At 51.8% G+C, this 23,391-nt stretch overlaps 2 protein-coding genes across 6 annotated transcripts in view; both read right to left on the reverse strand.

The window, feature by feature from the left end:
• The window catches only part of AKNA (AT-hook transcription factor), a 42,428-nt gene extending 32,293 nt beyond the window's left edge, over positions 1–10,135 (reverse strand). Inside the window, exons 1-3 of the mRNA XM_090274620.1 lie at positions 10,106–10,135; positions 4,598–4,985; positions 713–1,779 (exon numbers count right to left, since the gene is read on the reverse strand). Of these exons, the coding sequence (XP_090130746.1) occupies positions 713–1,779; positions 4,598–4,940 (1,410 nt within the window). The 5' untranslated portion in view covers positions 4,941–4,985; positions 10,106–10,135. The remainder of the gene's footprint in view (positions 1–712; positions 1,780–4,597; positions 4,986–10,105) is intronic.
• Positions 10,136–22,332: 12,197 nt separating this feature from the next.
• WHRN (whirlin) overlaps positions 22,333–23,391 on the reverse strand; it is a 79,783-nt gene continuing 78,724 nt past the window's right edge. For all 5 annotated transcript variants that reach the window (XM_090274626.1, XM_090274625.1, XM_090274624.1 and 2 more), the window contains one exon: positions 22,333–23,225. In XM_090274626.1, coding sequence (XP_090130752.1) covers positions 23,043–23,225 — 183 coding nt within the window. In that variant the 3' untranslated portion in view covers positions 22,333–23,042. The remainder of the gene's footprint in view (positions 23,226–23,391) is intronic.

Consider the following 23,391-nt stretch of genomic DNA (forward strand, 5'->3'; position numbering starts at 1 on the left):
AGGAAGGGAGGGAAGGAGGGAAAGAAAGAAAAGAGAAAAAGAAAAAAGGAAAATAGGGCGGGGCTCCAAAGACACACTGGCCAAATGCAATATAAGATCTGTGTTTGGATCCTCACTCGAACCCACGAAAACAAACAAGCCATTTACGAGACACACAGGGAGATCTGAACACAGACCGGATGTTGGATAATATTAAGGAACTGGTCTTAATTTGAGGTGTGATAACGGTAGTGTGGTTATGTTTAAGGTAGAATCCTTACTTTTTGATGTGCACACTAAAATATTTTGGAATCAAATGATCTGACGCCTGAAATGTGCTTCAAAATACTGCAGTAGGGTGAGCGGGGGCAGGGGGAAGCCATGGACGAAAAAGGCAGCCAGGGTGTGGGTGATGGGGACATGGGGGGAAGCTGGGTGATGGTGAGGAGGGCTCATGATACTATTTTCTCTCTTGTATATGTTTCAGACGTTTTCACAGCAGAAGTTAAACAAACATGGAGTATCCCTGCAGCATGGGTACACTCACTTCTCTTTCTGAGCAAAGGGCTTGGGACTATCTTCATGGTGGGGGAGTGGGCGGGCTGGGTACAACCCTCTGTCCACCAGCAGAGGGCTCCTGGCCCAGCCTGAGGCCCCCATCCCTACCAGCCTCCAACCCTCCCAGGCTGGCATGTGCCTTGGTAACATGCCTATAGAAATGAGTCTGGCTTACCTGGAGCTGATGGACCAGTTTGGTGGCTTGTTCAGGCGTCTGAAATTCTTGGGGTACCCTGGTGATAGAGTGGGTAGGAGGTGGGTCCTTTCCCAAGCAGGCTTCTTCACTGCTCAGCAGCACTTCCTGCACAATCTCGGCGGGTGACTTGAAGATGAGTGGTCTGCTAGGGTCCTGAGGCTGCTTGCTGTGGCTCCTGGCCTTGGGGGGCTGGTAACTCTCATCTTTGGGGAACCTCACCCGGGGTCCCACCTTGGAGAAATCAGGAAGTGGGTGGTTCAGCCGCCCCCGGCCGTACTTGGGGGCATCAGAAGATGAATGGCCAGCCACAGTGGCTCCGTGCCTGGGCGGCGGCCTGTCCTGCTGGGCGGGCCTAGGCAGGGGCTGCGGGGGGCTGACAGAGCCGGTGAATCGGGAAGGGAGCGCCTTAGGTGATGTCCGCGTCCGCTTCCAGGCTTGGTCCCTCGGCCGAGGGCAGAAGAGGCTGGTAGTCTCTTTCCTCCATCTGTCTTCAGGACATTGTTGGCTCTGGGCTGGGGGTGCTGAGGAGTCCTGGAATTCCGTGGGGGTTGCCAGGGCAATGCTTCCTCCAGTTCTGCTCTCTGAGTTTAGGAGGTGGTGACTGGGGCTCTGTGGTAGAGCTTCTGCTAGGGCAGTGGGATGGGGGACATCGGTCTCTCCTTCCCAGGTAGAATCAAGGCTGTCACTAGGATGGCCAAGGCTCACAGTCCCACTGCTCCAGGACCTTGCAGAGCTGAGGTCAACAGTTGGGTTGACCTCAGAATGTTCTGGAAGTTTGTCTCCACTGGCTTGTTTGCCAGAGGCCACCCAGCCTGTGGCCTGACCCCACCCCAGAGGCGTGGGGCTGGTGTTTCCGTGGTCCGTGGAGCAGAGACCAGTCTCAGACCCCACCCTTGGGGAGTTCTCTCCAGTTTCTTCAGCCTCATGATCTCCGAGGGCCTCATCTGGGTCCTCTTCAGTCATGTCCGGTGGAGGACCCTGCTGGGGGAGCCAGCTGAGAGGCAACTTGGAACTTTCTGGGCTGCCCACATCCTCTGCTTCAAACTCTGTGAAAACAGTTAATTCAGTTACTTGTTTAGCATATGTTGGGTCTGGACTCACTGTGGAACGTTGCCTAAGTCATTTCACCCCTCTGGGCTCTCATTTCCTCATCGTGCGCTGATAAGATTCCCAGTAAGGCCCAGCCCATATGGTCATGTACTTCCCTAACCTCCTCTGGTTGTCACAAAGGTCCTCCAAACCCAAGCCCCAAACCTGGTTATCCCCCTGCCCTGTGTTTCCCGTCCCAGCAAAGGGCAGTACCATCCCATCTGGCTGCACAAGGCAGAAACCGGGAGGCATCTTTGCCATCTGTCTCCCCCTCGCCCCAGAATCCCATCTGTCCCCATCACCTCCTACAGAGCTCTCAAACCCACCTACTGTTCTGAAGTCCAGCACCACCACCTTTGCCCAAGACAACATCCTCTCTCACCTGCGAGCACAGTAGTAGCCACCTGATCATCTCCTCAATCCTCACCCTCACCCCCCACCTGAAAACTCATCAGTATTTTCCAGTTGTTTCTAGGATAGAGCTGAACCTTTAGTATGATCCTGAGGTCCCTGCCTCCAGCCCCATTAGCTATCCTGATCCATCTCTTTCCAGGGTCCCCCTCAGTCTCTCCCTGCTCTGGTCATGCCACATCCTCTCCCACCACAGGGCCTCTGCACAGGCTGGTCCCTCTGCCAGGGTCCTTTTTACCTCCTATGTGTCCTTCAGACACTAGCTCAGCCTTGACAAGGATGTCTTCTCACATCTCCCTCTCTAGGTCAAATTCTCCCTTAATATGTTTTCAGAAGACTGAGTACCTTTACTTTGAATACTTATCACAACAGCAGTTTTCCACTTATTTATGTGATTGTATCATTAATACCACCCCCAACACCGCCACACTATAAGTTCCGTGAGCATAAGAACACCCTCTGTCTTTATTTACTATTGTATTTGCAGAGGAGGTGCTCAATACTTGTTAACTGAATGGGAAGAAGAAAAGAAAGGAAGGGAGGGAGGACAATAAGGTATACAAAACTCCCAGAAAATGGATAGTCGTTGTAATTATTACATAGTAGGTGCTCAAGAAATGTTCACCCAGCCACTCACCCATTCACCACCCACTCATCCATTCATCCACCCAGACACTCACCCATCCACTACCCACCCATCCATTCATCCATTCATCTACGCATCATCCCACATAGTCAATGTTTATTGAGCACTTACTCTGTCCTAGATCCTGTGTAAGTCTTCGGGATAGACCCAAAGCTTCATGAGACGCAGTCTACATACTGCCAAGCGCAGACTCTCTGCTCTGGCCAGATGCACCTTGGTCATTAACCTTGTATCACCATCTGCTTCCTTAAGCTCTTTCCCCTACCCTTGGAATCTATACCCTTCAACTCCTTCAAACATCCTTTAGCAAGTCTCTCTTGTTTACAGCAGCATAGTTGAACTCCACAGAGGCTAAGCATCTTGGCCAAAGATCACACAGTGGTTCACAGCAGGCCTGGACCTAAAACTCAGGTCCCAGCCATGCAGACAAGTTGGTTTCTGCCACTGGGGTTCACACGGCGAGATGAAGAGAGTGGACTTTGGAGCCAGGGAGCCCTGAGTTCTTTCCTGGCCCCTCTGATCCCTCACTGGGGGCCGTGGGCAAATAGCTGACCTCTCTGGCAGTCCTCACTGAGACTAGAGGCTAGTCCCTCCTACCTGGCAGAGAGTGTTAACGGGGGAAGGAGACAAGTCCCAGGCTCTGCCTAGCCCTGCACCGGACACACAGTAAGGGCATAGGACATGGCAGCAGCTGTTACATCATAGCACGGGGATACCATGTGACCTCAGAGAGAGATGCCCCTGCCCTTTTCTCCCAGTGCACCCCAATCACCATTCCCTGAGGGAGAGCTCAATGTGGCTCCTGATAGCTCTGGGCAGATGCGGCATGAAGAACTTTGAGTCATGGCACAGAAAATTCACTACAGCCTGATGGCTTCTCTACACCCCCATGTGGGCCTGCCTGATTTGCAGAACCCTAAAACAGGGGTGTTTCCTTCATCTCTAAGTGCACATGCATCAAGTTCTTACTATTCCTATTGGCATTCTGACTCCCATTTCACAGATGGGAAGACCAAGGTTCAGAGAGAAGGCACTTGCCAAGCCAAACTAGCAAGTTAATCTAAGCTGGTCTCAGTGCAAAGGGAACAGTTATTTTAGAAAACAAGGGATGCTGACATTCCCACTGCTAAATGGGATTTTACAAAGTGTTGAAAATGGGCATAACCCCTGGAGCAGTCAGTTTCAATGACCAAGGTTATTATCAAACCAAGTGTGCACAGATGTGCTAATGACTTCCATCTCCATGTTATTTATAATAACAAAAACTAGAAACTACCTAAATGCCCAGCAGTAAGAAATTGGCCCAGCAAATTTCAGAATATCCACACCATGGAATTCCTAGTCAGGCATTAAAAATGACTTGCGGAAGAATATTTGACAAGCAGGGAAAACGTTCACATCTATTAAGTAACAAAAAAGCAGGTTACAAAATACTTTACAAAATACTGTCCCATATAGTCACATTACATTTGTCTATATACAAAAGGAAAAGTTATCTGGATATGTCATTTTTAGTTTTTCCTCTGTCTGCTCATGTTGCACTATTTCTGCAATAAACAGTATTACATATATGGTTTAAATTATTGAAGGATTTTAAATTATAGACTTCATAGACTTCAACTGAAAAATTCTCTGAAACCCCCTTCCACTCCCTGCCTCTGGCCAGAAGGCAGGGTATTTGGGGGACACCAGTGTGACGTTGGGAGAGTGAGTCTGACCTTCTTCCGCAGACTCTCCCGATTCGGGTTCCTGGTGCCCGTCAGGCTGCGGCTCCCAGTTCCACTCCAGTGGCCGCAGGTGCCGCTGGGCCAGGCCAAAGTCTTCAAGGAGCTTGGGGCTGGTGGTGGCGGGAAGGGGCCCCTCCTTTCCCCAGCTGTGTGGCACACTCCCAACAGCATCCTCTTCCTCCTCGGTCCAGGCCCAGCGCCGCCGCCGGGGCCCCTTCCCCAGGCCTGGCTGGACCCAGTGGACCTCTGTCCCTGAGCTGGCCATGGGGCCTGGGCTGAGCTTCATCTGGGCCATTCCATTGTCAGGAGATGGAGCTGCTGCCACTAAGGGCATCCGTCACTGCCAGCTCCTCTCAGCAGCAGCCATCCTGTCTGAAACCTGTTGGGGACACAATCGGGGGCACAATCAAGGGGCAGCACTAGTCCTCAGGTAGCCCTGGTTCAGCTCCTGGCTCCATCCCCTTGAAGCTGTGTGGCCATGGGAAAACTGGGATAGTGATTCCTCTCTCCCTCCACAGAGTTGTGTAAAATTACCTGAGATACAGGATAAGGGGCCCAGCGGCCGGCACACTGGCGGGCGTGGGATGTGTTAGCTATTGTTAGCGGGTACCAGGCTCCGTGCCTGGGCGCTGGGCACAGCCCAGACCCTGGAGGGCGGGGAGGAGGGCAGGGGCCAGTGCAGGCCCAGGAAGTCGGGGAAGGTCCCGTTTAGAAGCTATTTCCCCTGGAAACCTTTCCTGCCCCCCTTTCCCCCCTCTGGTAAGAATTCAAACCGGGAGAAGGGGGATGGTGAAAAGAGCATTCCAGGACCCAAAATAATTGAAAACAGGTACTCAAACAAATACATGTACAGGCACGTTCGTGGCAGCTCCACTCATAATACAGCCCAGAGGTAGAAGCAGCCCAAACGTGCATCAACGATGATTACAAACAATTTGTGGTACAAATATACGTTTAATGTTATATTAATCAACCATAGAAAGGAATGAAGCGCTGACATATACTACAACATGGATGAATCTGAAAACATCCTGCTGTGCAAGAGAAGCCAGACTCAGAGGTCACATGCAGTATGAGGGCACTGGCATGGAAGGTCCAGAATAGGTCAATGCATGAGAGGAAGCAGACAGGTGGTTATCAGGGGCTGGGGACAGGGGGCTGGGGAGTGACTTAATGGGCACAGGTTTTTTGGGGGGGGGTGATGAAAATGTTTTGGAACTAGAGAGGTGGTAGTTGTACAACCTTGTGAATATCCCATAAACCCCTGAACTGTTCACTTTAAAATGGTTAATTTTATGTATGTATCACCTCAATTTTTAAAAAAGCATTCCAGGCACGGGGGCCAGCCAGTACAAAGGCCTAGAGGCAGGAGGGGTGACTGGTAGTGGCTTCTGGAAGGCTGTGGTATTGGGGGTCGGGCAGCAGAGAGTGTGGGCAAGGAGAGGTGCTACCAGACTCAGGAGGGCCTTTCTGGTCCTGCTCAGGCCTTTGAAGAGCATCCCAGACCCAGGAGAGCACACGGAGGTGTGGCTTAGAAGTTCCTCTCCGGCTGCTCAGGGAGAACGAACTAGAAGAGGGGAGCCTGGCTGCAGAGGGACCTGTGGCGGTGGAAGAAGGGCTCCTCTTTGCCTGCTTTCTTTCCCTTCTCCTTCTTTCCTTCTTCCTTCTCTCCCTCTCATCTCCTTTTGATTCCTTCTCCTGCCCTCCTGGTAAGGCCAACACTCCCCAGGTGCCTCCTCTGTGCCAAGCAGCACATAGAATCCTGGAAACACAGGGCTGAGCCCTGGCCAGGTAGCTCAGTTGGTAAGAGCATCGTCCTGATACGATATGCCAAGATTGCTGGTTTGATCCCTGGTCAGGGTACATAGAAGAATCAACCAATGGATGCATAAGTAAGTGGAACAACCAATAAAAATGTAAAAAAAGGAAAAAGAAAAAAAAGAAACACAGAGTTGACAGCAGTAGGCATGGTCCCGCCTAAGGCACTTGGCAGGGCCTCCAGGCCTCACTCGACAAGTGGGCAAACTGAGGCCCAGCCACACATCAGCCAGGGCAAGGCTGGGATGGAAGGTCACCTTGCAGTGGAGACAACTGAGTATAAATAACTCCAAGCCTCCCAGGACAAACAGGTCAGTGTTTGTCCCTGCAGCCTCGTGAACACTTGGGTCTTGGTCAGAGTCTGATCTGTACTGTTGAGAAGAGTCAGCAGACAACTATTTCTGGATAGAAAGCTTCCCCGGGGAACATGCAGCCCGAGATAGGCTGCCGCCTTCTCCAGGGCTGGGGTCGGGACAGAGAATAACATCCTCCCTCTATGACTGCAACCGGTGCTCCTTGGACGGGGGCTCAGGGGCCTCGTTGTCCTTCCACCTCCATCTTCCTCTGTCCCCCAGGACATCCTCCAGATCACCCTGTGAATGTCTCCATGATCCCACTATGGACGCTATACCCTCTCTTGCCAGCCTGGGCTAGAAGCTTTACCTATGTGTTCTCAAACAGGTGAGTGGGTCCCAGAAAACCTATTTTTCAGATGAGAAAACTGAAGCTCAACATGGTAGAGGGACTGGGCCAAGATCACCCAGCTGCTTAGTGACAGAACAAGACTTGGAACTGTCTGTTTTGGCCCAGTGGTCTCCCGGCCAAGTTTTTAAAAATCACACAGTGTATCAGTAAAGACATAAATTTGCTTGCATACCCAGTATACAGGGTGTGTCAAAAGTAGGTTTACAGTTTTGAGTACACAAAAGTTTATTCTTGTGTTGTTTTCCATATGAACAACTGTAAACCTACTTTTGCCCCACTCTGTATATTTCTTATAACTTTATACACTCTCATGCTAATACACATGTATTAGAAAAAATATCTCAAAAATAAGTTTTAAAAAAGATGCAGTAGCAAGCAAATATTTTAAAGGGACATTCTAATCTTTTTTCTCATACCTCCTGGGGGGCCGGTACCCCTCTTGGAAATCCCTGCCAGCGGGCCTTAAATTTGAGTGCCCTTAAGGATCTGCTAAGAATGCAGGCTCCTAGGTTGATCCAAAGAGAGTCGAACTTGGGATAGGGCCCAGAAATCTGCATTGGAACCAGCACCCCAAGCAAGGCCAGCCCTTTAGGCTGATGAGAGCCCCCCACTGCTAATACTATGGCAGGTGTAACAGGTGCTAAGAGCTGTTGCTCTTCTCTTTCTCAAACCTCTGCCCAAGAAAAAGGACTGGGGAGGCGTGTGGTTTTTTTGACTTTTTATAGGGCTTTTTTCTAGCCATGCCACAGAGCAGTCCACCCAATCACAGAGGCTTCTGGGGCACAAAGAGGAACATCCTGTCTCCCGGGATGACTCAGTCCGCTCAGAAATCTCACTGTGATGAGGGGAGGCTGCACGTCAGAGGCAGCTGTGGTCACTGGCTGAGCTTCACGCAGGTGCCCCAGGCCCCGAGACCTGTGAGCGTCTCCCAAGCTAGGACTCCGTCTTCCATGCCAGTCCCGGTTCTTGGTGTCATGGAGCTCAGGACCGGCCGGCTAGGTAGCTGGTCAGTCATCAGCAACACACATAAGTACCGACCACATGTCAACCTCAGGCTGGACGAGGACGCGGGCCGCTGTGAGAGAAGCAGGCCAGGCCCTCGGGGACCAGGTTCTGGGTCGAGGGCTGCTGCTCCATGGTGACCTGCTGGGCTGGCTTTCCTCGCTGTACGGGGGACAAAGTGCCACCTGCTCCTGCTATGGCCACATGGTATCTCCCTGTGAGAGCGGGCTGGGAGGTAGCTAAATACACTTTAGGGTTCCTGGTTGTCATTGGTTTCAGAGGGCAGCAGCCTCAGAACTGCCAGCCCCCCTTCTAGAACCCCATTTCATAGTAACAAAGACATAGATTGAGCAAATTAACTTTTAAAAAATACCTATGACCTCTCACTGTCTGCCAAGCACTACACTAGACACAGGAATACAGAAATGAGTAAAAGTATTGCAAATGAAGGCAGGGTGGGGTGAGAGGACAATACAGAAGAGTAAATGAAGAAGTATTAAGTTGACAGAGAGGATGTCAGGGGAGAAGAAGAGGAAAGGGCATTCCAGGCAGCGGGAACAGCATAGGCAAAGGCACGGAGGTCTGAAAGTACAAACAGAAGTTGATGGAGAGCTATGGGCAGGGTCCTTGAATGGTAGCCAAAGGCAGGGTTGTTCCAGTCAGCCTCCACGAGCTGGGGACTGAATCCAGGAAAGTCCCGTTAGCATAAAGTCCCCTCGAGGGCTGAACTCTTGGGCTCAGGGTCCCTGCCAGCCCTGGAGAAACTAACCCCACAGGGAAGCACCACCACTATCCCCTCCTCCTTTTTGTATATCTCCTCCCCTCCATCCCTGCCACGTCCTCTCAAGGGTCTGAGACCCTTGTGGTTCTCTCCAGTTCCCGAGTGGGTCAGCTACCTCTTCTCAGAGGATTCTCTGTCCCCTCAGCCGCTCCAACCTTAGGACCCTTCCCTTTATGTCTCCGTCTCCCTGGTTCTCCTCTGCCACCTGCAGCCACACAGCCCACCTCCACCTTCCATGCCTTCGGAAGCCCTTCCCACCCAGCCAGGGCTGTCCAGCATGCCGCCACAGCCCCCACCCTGACTCTGCCATCTCCCAAATGCAAAACAGAGCAAAAGAGAGGTGGCAGGCTCACAAGACAGCCAGGAAGTGCAGCCCAGGGATTCAAACCCAGGGCCTGAGACTCTGAAACCAAATCCATCACACTTGGGGGGTAGAGGAGCAGGAGGAAGGGGAAAGGAGACCCCTTATATCAAGTGGCTGGGATCCTCCAAAAAGGCTGGGCTGTTGGGGTCAGAGCCCCACACTTGACCTCCCTCTCTGACCAGCGGGCAGGGCACAGGCCTGCTGTTCTCAAGGGGTTCCAGCCAGCTGTGTAGAAACTACACCCGTGGGGAAGCACCAGCCACTCACCACTCCAGATATACCCCCTCCAGCCCCCCGCTCTGCCCAGGAGCAGCAAGGCCCTGGAGAAAGAGGAAAGGCATTCTGGCTGATGAGGACTCCAGTCCTCCCAGGCTGAAGAGCTGGGCTGGATCTGTGGGGCCATCCCTGGCCTTACTTGGCAGAAGGGGCCACTCTTTCGAAGGGACCCTCTGTTGCCTCCTGGCCTGCTCCTCATTCGTGCATTGTGCCTGAGGCCCCTTAGCAGCCCGTGGGGCTAACTCTCCATGTGCTGAAGAGGACGCACCAGGCACAGAGAAGGACCCGCGCTTGTCCAAGTTCACAGAGATCAGAATCAGAGCTCTGATTGGAATCGAGCATCTCGAGGCTTGAGGAAATCCCCCCCAAATCCACCCTTGCCCGGGTGTGGGGGCCAGTCTCCCCTCAGCCAAGAGGGAGAAGTCATACAGCTGTCGCAGCTGCTGCAACTTCCTGGCTGGGCTGGTCCAGCCTCCCTGGACTGTCCCAGAGAGGCTGTGACTGGCCCGTCCGGAGGGAAGGCCGCCTCCCCTGCCCTCCTCCACTCCCTTACCTCTCTCGGGTTTCACCGTGCTGCCGCCCCGGCTCAGAGGACCTGCATGTGAGGCCTTTGTTCCAAACCTGGGGAGCCCCCTGCCTCCGTGAGCCCTGGCCCGCCTCCAGGCCGCTCTGCCAGCCCAAGCTGCCGCTCACAGACAAGCATCGCTCCCCACCTCTCCCCGCCCCTGCTGCGGCTGAGGCCGCCTTGCCTAGGCAGGAAGCGCCCAGCCTGATTTCCTACAAGTGTTTGTCAGAAGGAGGGGGATTGTCTGAGTGCAGCATGAGCGTGAGCCGGAGGAGCTTAACCCCTTGCAGGCCCTCTGCGGGTCTGTTCTGCCCAGGAAAGGACTCACAGAAATCCCCCCCACCCCCCTATGTCACGACTTGGGACCATCACAGCCAAAATACAGATTGAGGAGTCGAAAGCTCAGAGAAGGTCAGAGGCTTGGCCAAGGTCACTCAGCATGCAGAGCCTGGAAGGAGGTCTCCAGCAGCTTCAACCCTCTAGGAGCTTTTTCCATAGCTCCAAGGCTCCCTCTCTCACGAGGCCTCGGTGCCCATCTATACAATGGAAGCTCAGACTGGGTGCTTGCGTGGCACCCTTCCAGCTCTGACTCTCCATCCTGTCAATGCGCAACGCAACATCCCAGCGAGGCTGCAGCGACTCCTGCCATCCCACCCACTGTCCTTGCCTCCAGCAGGGCCTACAGCTATAGTAGGATTTTCTAGGCAGTGCCGATCAGGTGAATTTCCCCTGTTGTTCCCAGGGCTTATCAGAGGGCAAGCTGCTTTTCCCCAAGCCCACCTCCTTCCACTCATTCATTTGACAGGTACTTACTGGGTGTATATTGTGTGCTGGGTGCTTTTCAAGGTGCTGGAAATATGTCAGGGCACAGGACAGGCCACACCCTGCCTCCACTCTAGTAGAGACACAGACAACAAACAGAGGGAGAGAGAGAGAGAGATGAACAAGATGACAAGATGGAGAGGACAGGGTGGAGCAGTAATCCATATCCCAGGCCGCTTTTGGTAATACTGATGCCTATGGCTCAGCCAGAACAACAGAATCAGTTTCTGGGCATCAGACTTAAAAGTGTCTCGGGTGACCGGGATGTGTGCCCTGGTAGAGAATCCATGGGTCAGAGAGCAACAGGTTGGGGAGATAGGTATGGAGATGGCCCGAAAGGTCTTGTGAGAAGGTGACATTCGGTCAAGGGACTGAAAGGAAGGAAGGGGGCAGGAGTAAGCCACAAGAATGGCTGGCAGCAGAGTATTCTGGAAGGGCCAGTGCAGTGGGTAAGGTGAGAACCAAATGGGCTTTCCCTGAAGACGGCAAGGCTGTGTACCCAGAACAGAGAGAACCAAGGGGGAGAGAGGCAGGAGCCAGGGTGGAGGGGCCGGCTCAGCATCCAGGCCCCACGTGTATGTGGTCCCAGCTCTGGTCTTGCTCAGGAAATAAAAAGGAGAAAAAATTTGGTCCTGGTAATGTCCAAAAAAAACTCTCCAGGTAATCCTGATGAGCAGCCAGGTTTGGGAACCACCAGTGTGGAGAGAAAAATGAATCTTAAGAGTCATTGCAGACCTGGGTTCATATCTCTTACTAGCTCTGTCACCTTTGAGCCTTCATTTCTCTAGGTTTCAGTTTCTTATCTGTAAAACAAGGGTAAGGAGAGGAGCCACCCTACAGGGCGGCTGCCAAGATCCAACGAGGTAATACCTGCAAAGTGCAGAGCCAGGGGCCTGGACTGTGAATGGATGAGTGAATGAATAAATGAACTTTCCCAAGGTCAGCATTATCTGGCAAAGCCAGGCTAGAACCAGGTGCACTCATCCCAGTTACCACCCCACTCCCGTCCCTTCCCTGCCTTTTACCCACATCTGGGTGGTGTAGCTCTAACCACAGCCCCCAGCCTAACATGGAGCACAGCCAACCCTAATGAGGTCCCCTCCTTGCCAGCTCTGGTGACCACGTGGGCCATTGTGCAAGGGGCGGGCTCCCCTGACACTCTGTCACTCACTCACTCTCCCTCCCTGGTCATTAACCCAGGCAGCACTGCTATCAATGCCAGGTGGCTACCATGGCGAGGCACACCGCATAGCCTGGCCACTGGTCCTGCCTTTTCTCCCTCCATCCTCTCTCTCCCCTCCCTCAGTGGCTCCTGCCACATGGGATTCCTTGCTCTTCCTGGGACAAATGCACTGTGCTTTCATTCAATACACAACTCCATTTCTTCTCCCTGTTAATTTCCAGGCAACCTGTAGATCTCAGCCCCATGTGCCCGCCTTGGGGACTCAACCTTTGGAATTAGAAGTTAAGTCTGGCCCTGACTGGCATGGCTCAGTGGGTTGAGCATCATCCCACAAACCAAAAGGTCGTCGGTTCGATTCCCAGTCAAGGCACATGCCTGGGTTGCGGGCCAGGTCCCCGGTTGGGGGTATGTGACAGACAATCAAAATGACCGATGTTTCTCTTGCACATCTTCTCTCACACATTGATGTTTCTCTCTCTCTCTTTCTCCTTCCCTTCCCCTCTGTTTAAAAATAAAAATAAAATAAAATTTTTAATAAAAAAGAGAGGTAAAGTCTGTCTCCGACAATGAGGAGATCTGTGACACACTCACCATGACATCCCTGAGTGCCCAGCCATAGCACCACAGAGATACAGGCTGGATGAGCTACCAAGTCTAGCCAGTGGCCCAATCCTGGCTTGTAACTGTCACGACAACCCACTGAGGCAGGTGTGACATCCTCATTTTACAGGAGGGTAAACAGAGGCCAGGAGAGTCCAAGCCATTTGCCCATGGCACAAAGCTGGTGAGTGCCAGTAGATTCAAACACAGAGACCCAACTCTGAATGACTATATGTGGTTCTCACATTGTTGCAGCCTCTGGAAATAATTAACACGTTAAGCGCCATGTCAGTCACTGGTGACCTACACTATACCTTCCGTTTGGACCGCGTCAGTCACTGATGACTGACGAGATACACCAGCATATCGGTGAAATCGGATATTGCGGGCTGAACGAAAAGGAAGACAAAACAGGCTTGGTGCTTAACGTGTTAATAACCTGGGCACAATAAAATCAGGAGTGAAGCTTGTTATTAACTAATTACAATTCACTGAGCCCATGCTCTGACTTCAGAATGAGGCTTTGGTTCTATCAGTCCTCACCACAGGAGCCCGCAAGCCTTTGGCCATTTGTCCCCTCCATCCCTGGGGTCATGATGCTCTAACACCTCAGCAGCCATTTCTCACCCATTCAAGCCATCTCCTCCCACCCTTGATCATTCTTGAGCCCCACCTAAGTGCCTCACTTTAGCCTGACTGGAAGGTGAGTCTGTGGTTCTTCAAGCCTTCTGGTGCAGCCCAGGACACAGCATGGGACTGGAATGGGCGTTACTTGCTGATGTGATGAACCCTGGACAGTCAGTTATTCCATCATTCCATGTCCTGAGGCCCAGGGGGTACAGTGGGGTCTCAACCATTCTGGGGGAAACCAGGGGCTGGCAACTTCAGGAGCCCTGGGAGCTGAAGGCTGTGTTATTTCATTCTTGACTCCTCCTTGAACTCCCAACATTTCCCATTTTCCTGAGAAAGAAATGAAAGCCCACCCTAAGGTCACCCACTGCTTCCTGCCCAGGCTGCTGAGATTATCCCTATAGTTAAAATCCACAGGGAGTCTGGGGCTGAGAGGAGGCAGGCGAGGATTTCCGGAGAGAACCAAGAAAAACTGATGTAAGCCTAGCTTAGAAAATAGAAACCCAAGTTCAAGACTGAGTGAGAGTGGACAAGTGTCTTCCCCTCTCTTTGCTTTGGGCCTCAGGGCTTAACGAGATGATCAGAAATGACCTCCCAGCACTAAATCTCCTGGGTTCTTTGATTCCACTTGCCCACATAGGCAGAAATGCCATGTATATGGGAGACTGCTGGGCACAAGAGTTGGGGTACATGGGCTTTTGGGGCAGCCAGAGAGCTCTAGGTTCTCTCTTGAAAGCTGTGTGGCCTTAGGCAAACTGCTTAACCTCTCTGCACTCCAGATTCCTTATCTGTAAAGTGGGGATAAGAGTGACTTTATAGCCTCCTTGGGATGATAAATGAGACCGTGTGCCTAAGGTCCTGGCCCAGGGCCCAGCTGGCACAGAGCTCACACATAAATGAGTTTGGCCATATCCGTGAAACGCCCAGATGGCCTGCTCCCTGCAGGACCAAGTTTAATTTTCTTGGCTCTGGAGCTTCCCCCAGTATCAGCCACAGCTTGAATTCTGGGTCCTATACACAAAAAGGGAGAGCCAGTCCTCCCAGGTGGAGAGAAATGCTGCTATCCCACTGTGACCCTCTCCCTGTGGTCCCCAAACCACTTCTGGGGGTCACTGACCAGGCTAGACACTGTCTCCACCCTGAATACTTAAGGAGAGGAGGAAACGGGCCACTCTCAGCCAACTGAAACATGGGCTCTGAGGAGGGTGTGGCATATTGAGAAAAGACACACCATGAGCACACTCCCCAATTCATGCTTCGTGAAGTCAAACGGAGAAAAAAAAGCATGCATGTGCCAGAAAAGCACTGTTAATAGCAAAACTTTCCCGAGCACCTATTATGTAAAGGCCTTTCCATGGATTAGGACCTCATTCTTTAATCCTCATATCAGTCCAAGGAGGTGGGAATTATGATGCCCGTTTCATGGGAGAGGATCTGGGCTTGAACCAAGCTCTCTGAATCCAGACAGTAAATCACGATCACGTTGCAACTGAACCTTGCAGGAGGCGCAATGGATGGAAACAACCACAGTGTCCAAAATAAGGGATCATTAGAGTAAATTACATTTCCACTCAAAGGGATATTATGCAACTATTACAGTCATAATGAAGAAGAATACGAAATGATGTCAAAGTAATGTGATATGTTAAGTGAACAAGCCAGTTATAAAATAATATATATATTGAGTCCATTAACGCAGAAGACAGTAAAGTGTGGAAGAAGGGAAGGGAAGGAGGAAAGGAAGGAGGAAGGAAAAGCAGGGAAAAGGGAAAAAAAGAGAGAGGTGTGTAGCATTTCATTCCAAGGAGACCTTGGGCACGCCCTCCTTGGTCTCTCTGCCTCTGCAAACTGGGCAGAGTGGCGGTACTCTGAGGCCCTTTGCAGCTCTGACATTTTGTACCTCCCATCCCATACCTTCTCTCTTCCTCTTTTTAAACTCTGATACTATGTGTTCTTTCCTGCACACAACATGTAAAAATACGTGAAAAATCATGAAAAGAAAAGGAAGCAATCCCAGCCGTAGCCAGTCAACGTTGTAGGGCATGGCAGGCATTGTCTGATCGGAAGCTCATAACCAGGCATTTCACAGATGAGGAAAGGCACAGAGAGGTTACAAAACTTGCCTCAAATCACACAGCATGTTAGGGGCAGAGTTGCATCTGCACCCACAAGTAAGTGTTACCCTCCAAATGAATCCCTGATGTTGAGGGGCTGAGTGCTTCCTCCTGGACACTGATGTCCTTCCTGGCCCTTGGCCCTTGGCTGTGTGGTCCCAAGATTCCAAAAGGCTGACAGCTGGGCATCCCACTCTGGCCTTAATCATGGCCTCCGCCCCAGGATAGGTTCAGCCTCAGGGTAGGGTCAGGGGGAGGTAGAATGCTGGCTAGGATCTAGAGACCAGTGCTGGACCACCCCTGGGAGCAGGGGGTCTCTCCACAACCTTGGTGGAGTCTGGCTGGCACTTGGAAAGGAAGACCAGAGCCAAAATGGGACTATCGGTGAAAACGGAGGGACCGAGACATTAAAACTGTAAAACTGTAAAAGGTTTGGGGGCAGGAAGGCCTGGGCCCAGATCTTGTAGCTCTGACTAGATATATTTCTGAACCTCCCTGATATCTTTATCTATAGACTGAAGGAAACACTTTCCTCAGGGGCATGTGTGTAGAGTGACAGCACAATGCGTTCGCACAGCTCAGCACACAGTGAGTGCTCAGAAAACACAGGAGGGTGGTCGTTAGCCTTCTCCTTGCTCCCCTGGTCAACGAGAGCCTCTTCCCAGTCACCCTGCCTGGACTCGCCCTCCAATCCCTTGGGCACATGCTGCTGGATAAATCCTCTTAGAGCATTATTCTGCTCATGCCTTTCCCTTCTTAAAGACCACTGATGGTGCTATCACTTTCAGATTAAAGGCCAGACATTTTGGCCTGGAATTCAGGCCTATACAGACCTGTCCCCAAGTCAGAGGGCTGCTACACTGCACAACTCACAGCATAGACTAGGTGCCACATCCATAAAGGTTTCTTTCCCAAATCCCACCCTTCAAGGGACCTGCAGGGTGGGGTGGGCATTCTGGCCTGGTGCCCCTGGGGCTTCCTGAATAGTCAGAGACCCTCAGCTCCTGGCTGCCATGCAGAGCAAGGCTGCATCCATCCCCAGCACCCTTCACAGGCAACTTCTTATCTTTTTAAAGAAACTATTTTTTAAAAAAAAGCAAAGCAAAGAAAAAGCCCTGATTTGTGACAATTACTGATTTTCATAGTGTAAATATCCATATTATGGCCAATTTCAAGTTACCAATATGATATCACTAAGCACAGCAGTGGGAAGAGATGTGCACAAACAGATCTCACCAGATGACACACCCCTGCAACATCCCAAAGTAAGGATGTGTGACCCCAAAGAAGAGCTCTGTGACCTCAGGTGAGTAACTTAACTTCTCTGAACCTCAGGCTTCTCATTTGTAAAATGAGGACAACAATCACACCCACCTCATGGCAACAATGTGAACATTAAGTGATATAATCTAGGTGATCAACCATGTGTTAAACACCTACTATGTGTAGGGTTCTATACGGGGCAACAGGAGGGTGACTAGGGACAAGACAGACAAGGGCTTCTGCCTTCCCAGACCCCACTCCTTGCAGTAAAACGCTTGGTACCATGGCTAGAATACAGCACTCAATAACCATTAGTTATTATTACCAATGGTATTAATGCTGTTATTCCTTCCTTTCTCTGGCCTTCAGTTTCCTCATCTCCAGACTCAGAGTGTGGGTTACACAAAACTCTCTATGATGCCACCTCACTTGAGCCTTAAAGTGGCCCTGAAGTGGGCATTACCATTCTCATTTTACAGATGGGAAAACTGAGATGCTCAGAACCGAAGCCAGGCTGAGAATATGAACCAAGTTCTTCTAACTCCCAGTCTCCAGATCTATCACACCTCCCAGGACTGAGGAAGCATAAAAAGGATGTGGAATTCAGCTAGTGATTCAGCTGGATGCTTTAAAAATACTTTCTTCACCCCCCTCATGGGGGTAAATTGAAATGTCCTTGGCATGTACCAGTTTTCAAAATACCATCTCAGCGCGACAGCCTCCGTGCCTGAACCATTCCCAGGCTCTCTGGAAACCCCAACCCTGGCGCCGGCCCCTGGCGCCCTGTGCAGGCTGGTGGGAGCTGATGAAATTTCCTTGCAATAAACAGCCCAGATCACATGATTCAAGTGCAAACCGCTGGACTTTGGGAGTCAAAGGCCCCACATGTGCACCTCTTCCTCCTGCTTAAGAACTGAGAGGGTTCCTGGGAATAAACCTAAAACAGTCCCCCAAAGACCATGGGGTCCATCTGGCCACAGGTAAGTAAGCCAGACTTAGGACCGCTCAAAGATGGGCAGAAATTGTTTTCTTGATAAAACAATACAAGTGGCCAATAAACAAAATCCACCAACTCTAGAGGAGGCATGTGGAATATTCTCTTGGGAGGTCCCTGTATGTATCTAACCTCAGTCCTTCATGCTTCAGTTTTAGCCATTTCTTTTTCTTCTGTTCTACAGGACAGGAACAATGTTTCTTTTCACTGCAGCAGGTCTCAGCTTCTCTTCTTAGCTCCAAAATAGCCCCGATTTGTTATCAGCAACTTTCCTTTCCAACTTTCTCACTCAGAAGCAGAAGCTTTTGAAACCTAGGTAATGATCTGCTCCAATCTGTGACTTCTTTCAACAAAAGCCAAGCAAAGGAGTCTTATCCGGGTCGCACAAAAAGCTGGCTCTGGCTCTGCCTGTGCCAGCCCCATCACACTGAGAGGCCAGCTCTGCACCTGCCTCGCTGTGCGCCTTTGAGAAAGCCATGCCCCCTTTCTGAGTCTCAGTCTCCCCATCTGTGCACCAAGAGGGGCTGGTCTTATTTCTACAGTCCATTCCAGTTCCTACCACTGTCAGAGCTAACCACCCCCATACTGGCCCTAGCTCTACCTCTCCCCCACTGCCAAAAAGAGGAAAAGAAACTTGCGTTAGGCATCGGCGGATGGCGCGCGGCTCCGAGTTGTCAGGGTGTGCATTGTTGCCGGGTGAGCGAACCTCACACAAACTCTAGGACAGAGAAGTCCCACCTCCCCGTAACCACAGCTACCCGACCACACCTCTAACCCAAACACAGCCCGAGGCCCCGCCAAGGACCACCTCCAAATTCCCTCGGGACCTCTCCACTCATTGCGATCTGCCCAGCCAGAGACAGCGAGAAAAAGCCAACGCCCCCAATGTGCGGAGGTGGAGACTGAGGCCGGAAGGTGCAGACCGTGGAAAGCCGCAGCCGGCAGGGTTTGAACTGGGGTCCGATCGCCTGTTCAGGACTCCCTCCCATTCCCAGAGCGGTGACTGGTCTCCTTCCCGCGAACGCGGTATTTCCACGTGGGAAAGACCGAGAGCATACCATCTCTGTGGATCAGGGCCCACCCGCACTGTCTTCCTTCCCTCCCCATTCCCCAACCTGAGAAACAGATCCCCTGAGGGGCCAGAACCCTCCCCGGACCCCACCGCGAGTCCCAGCCTCACCTGCTGGCAGCCACAGCGTGGGGTGGTTTCCTGGAGTTGAGCGGCAAACAAAGGCCTCCAATCCGGGCGCGGGGCGGGGCGGCGACTTTTTGCAAAATCTCCGAGGAGGCCGGCCTCTGACGGGCAGGGTGCGGCCCCAGGAGGCGGGGTCTCGAGAGCTCCACCAATAACAGAGAGGTGGCCGCCTACGGCCCGCCCCCAGGGACTCGTATGCGGCTCCACTACCAAAAATTTCAAATCCCGGAGGTTGCGGGTACCTTCCGGAACCCGTCAGACTGCAGATGCGAGGCTGAAGCTCGGAGTTTAGACATTTGTGCAAGGTCGCAGTGAGAAAGAGATTAAACTTTCCTAGTAGAAACGATCTGCTTCGTAACAGTAATAGTAATACTGTAATAACTTTTCTTGAGCACTTACTTTGTGTCAGGCACTATTGAAAATGCTATGACCGATCCTCTCCAGTTAGTTAGGGTGGTATTATCATTAGTATATTGTAGTTCAAACCAACCTTAGGCAAGCGGGGAAACCCAGTCCTGAAGAGGAACAAGAACTTGCCCAAGGTCCCGCAATAAATACAGGACAGAAACAATCCACTGTCCCCCGAAAGCACACTTTGAAGGATGTCTGTGTAAGGTGTCAAACTGGGCTAGGCTCTTGCTCCAGCGCTGCCACTGAGCTTCAGGTAAATGAGATTCATAACCCCTGCCTCACGGGGCTGCTGAAGGAGTAAATAAGTAAACATGGCACCAGGCCTATAAGAAATAAAACAATGGAACTAATTTAAAGAGTTCCTTGAAGCATCCCATTTCACAGGGTAGACAAATAAGCCTGGGGACTTTCTCAAGGTCCTGCAACCAGCTGTGCTGCAGCCCAGTTCTTCCCGGTCCCGGCAGGTTGCCAGTGACTCTCTACACACATATCTAATGGTAATTATAGTAGCAGCTTCTATTCACTAGAGGCCTGTCTCAGAGGCAAGATTTTTAGCTAACCCTTACAATAACTCATGAGTTAGGTTAGTACTATGCTCCCTATTTAAAGATGAGAAAACTGGGGTTAAGTGACTTGTCCAGGATTGCACAAGCAGGAAGTGGTGGAGGTGGAATGTAATGCCAGGCTTTAGGCACTAAGGTATGGACTCTTTGAGCTCCGTCTTGTTCTCTGTCCTGTACTCCCCACACTGGGCTACTGCACCCCGCGCCCTGCTTTCTCCCAACACGAGGGCTCCAGGTGATTTGAAAGCCAACTTGGCACTTGCTTGGGCATGCCCCAGCGCAAGCCAAAAACTCACCTTCCTTCCATCTTCTTCTAGCAACACACTCGGAGATTCTCTAGCCATACCTCCCACCTCCAGCCCTGGTGTTATGAGTAAAGATGTCAGGGCCACAGGTGAACCTCTGGCTCCCCCCTCCCACAATATTCAGGGCTGCCTTAGCCCATGGTATTCGGTCCTTTCAAAAGACAATGGGACATGTGCTTGACCTGGGGCTTCATTTTGTTGACTCCAGGCAGCCATCGGTCTAAGTTTGTCCTCTACCACTCATTAGCAATGCAACTTTAAGCAAGCAATTTGACCTTTCTAAGCCCACTTACAAAGGAATTTTTTAGGTTTAAAATTCCACAACCCTAGAGTCAGTCCTAGCAACTACAGAAGCAACAGTTCCAGAAACTTACTCGTTTTCCTTTTTTCAGAATACAAACTTTAGGCCATGGGCAGCTGCTGCTGGGGCCCTTCCATCCCCCGGGCCTGGAAAGGTTGTGGCATTTGCATTTATAAGATCGGAAGGCCCCTTTCTTCATTCACCATTATCCTGACTGCAGTGATCTCCCTGGGGCTGACTCTGAGCCTGGTGCTATGGTCCACACACACAGCATCCCAACCTCCATCAGAGACAAGTAGCAGTATCCCCACGTATTAGTTTCGTGTGGCTGCTATAACAAATTATCACCAGTTCGTGGCTTAAAACACACTAGCTTGTTCTCTTACAAAGAGAGGTCAGAAGTCCAATATCAGTTTCACTGGGCTAAAGTCAAGGTGCTAGCAGGGCAGGTCCCTCCTGCAGCCTCTGGGGGAGAATCCATGTCCTTGCCTTTTTCAGCTGCTAGTGGCCACCTGTATTCCTGGGCTCCTGGTCCCTTCCTCCATCTTCAAAGCGCACCACTCCAACACCTGCTTCTATCACCACAACATCTTTCCCTCTCGGTTGAATCTCCCTCTGCCTCCCTTTTACAAAGACCTTTGGTGATCAGACTGGACCCGCCCAGAAATACAGGATAACCTTCCCATCTCAATACCTGAATCACATCTGCAAAGTCTCTCTGCCATATAAGGTAACATTCACATGTTCCAGGAATCTGAATACCTTTGGGGCCATTATTCAGCCTACCACACCCATTTCCCAGATGGAGAACTTCGACTCAGAAGGGTGAAATCACTTGCCCTTGACCACACAGGACTTTGATGCCAGGCGATCTGGGGCCTGACAAAGCTCTCCAGTAGCCAGGTAAGGTTCTTCCCTGCAGGGGTATCAGGACTGGGGAGGGGCTAGGACCTTCAGACACAGGCTGCTCTGGTCTCGGTGACCTCCTTGGCCTGGGGAGAGAACAAGGGCAGCTAAGGGCAGAATCTGGTGGAATCAACTGCCCCTAACGCATTCAGGTAGACCGCTGGACACAGGGCTGGACAAAGCAGGACTTCTCAAACTCTTCTTGCCTGGGGGGAACGCTGGGGATGAAGGCAATGGGCACTGGGTGCTGGGGAGCAAGCCATTTCTTGTCACCTTCCCCTCCCTGCCCTCCATGTAATTTTACTTCTAACACCCACTGCCCTTGGCTCCTTGAACAGCCTGTGTTCTGCAGAGGCAGAGGACCAGAAGTGATTGGGAATTTACTCTCTCTCCCCTCTCCCCCAGGCCTTATCCAAGGACTGAAAGCATGAAAGCACTGTCCCCTGGCTCTGAGTAGGGACAACTCTAGGCTTAATTTACACTATGGTGTCCCCTGTGGGATCAGGCTGCAGCCACCCTCCCAGGACAACACTGGAAATCCCACCCTGCTTGGCTTCCTCCTCTTCTCCTCCTGACCCCCGACTCCTTTACTGCTTCTCCCTTGCATACATTTCCTCATCTCAGAGCCCTAAGGTGGACCACCTCTCTGTATTTTAAAACATCCACACACATTGTGAATATATTCTGCCCCATGACATACCTGTACCTTTTAATCTAAAAGTATTATCTGTAAATAACCTTCAGGCAGGGTGTTCCATGATGCGGTGTTTAAGTGCCCCTGTACTTCTGATGTGGGGGACAAGGTGAGGGGGTAATGATGCCTGCTGCTCTGGGTACCTCCAGCTGTTCTATCCCCCCACCCCTAACATTAAGCAATCAAGACCTCAACCCCAAAGGCAGGCCACACAGCACACTGGACCCTCCTAAGTTCCTTGTTCAGATCTCTTTATTGAAAAATTAAAGTCATAAGCTCTGTATATAAATACAATGATGTCGCTGGTCACCTGCAAGGCCTCTGGGATAGGCTGGGGGTGCAGTGGGAAGCTGGGGTCAAGAGTCCCCAGGGGTGTGGAGAGGGAAATAAATAATAAATACCATGGGGGACAAGGAGCTAAGGGGAATGGGGGCGTACATGGGAGGGGGGTGCTTGATGCTTATTTGTGGCACTAAAGGCCCTGCAAGATGCCCCCTGGGCTGGGGGCTGTGTCCATGAATTCTCATGTGACCTCACTCCAGGCAAAGGCTGAGGCATCTGGGGATGTGCCAGGTCAAACCTGGACAGGGACGCAGTGTCCCCCAGTCAACCCAGAGTTGCAGGCCCTGGCAGACCTCAGGTGGACATGCCAAGACAAGAGTGTTCTGCCCTCCCCTTCGTTTCTCCCCTCCCTGAAACCCACACTTGTAGTGCGTGCCTACTGTGCACTGGCTGTGGCACCAGATCCTGACCTGACCCTCTGTTCACTTTGCCTGGCTCTCTTCTCCCGGTTTTGGTCCAGTGGGCCAGGAAGGAGTGGGGGTTGTCTTCTTGCTACCCTGGCCATGAAGCCCTGGCCCCTCAAGGAACTTAACAGTGCCAGGAGGAAGGAGGGAGCAGGGCCAGGGGCCGGGCAGTGGTGGGAGGCCCTCAGACCTTGGCTCCTAGAGCATCACATTGAACTCGGTGACCAGAAAGTCGATGTAGTCACACTCCTTGGTCTTGAAGGCCTCTGCGATGATGCGCGCGGCTTCCCGGTGCTCCTTGCCCCGAAGCGTCAGCCCATTCACTTCCAGGATCACGTGGCCCACCTTGAGCTGCCCACAGTTGTGGGCCGAGCCGCCTCGCTGCAGGGGCAACAGATAGGGCGGAAGCATGTTGGACGCCTAAGGCTAGGTTGGCCTGGCTTTGACCGCCCACCGGATCAGGCCTGACATTGTCAACCAGGCAGCTAGGATCTGGGTGTCCACTGCCCTGATTAGGAAACTGAGGCTCAGGGAGAGCAAAGGTCTT

Source organism: Furipterus horrens, unplaced genomic scaffold, assembly GCF_987537825.1.
Source record: "Furipterus horrens unplaced genomic scaffold, mFurHor1.1.pri manual_scaffold_4, whole genome shotgun sequence".
NCBI lineage: Eukaryota > Metazoa > Chordata > Mammalia > Chiroptera > Furipteridae > Furipterus > Furipterus horrens.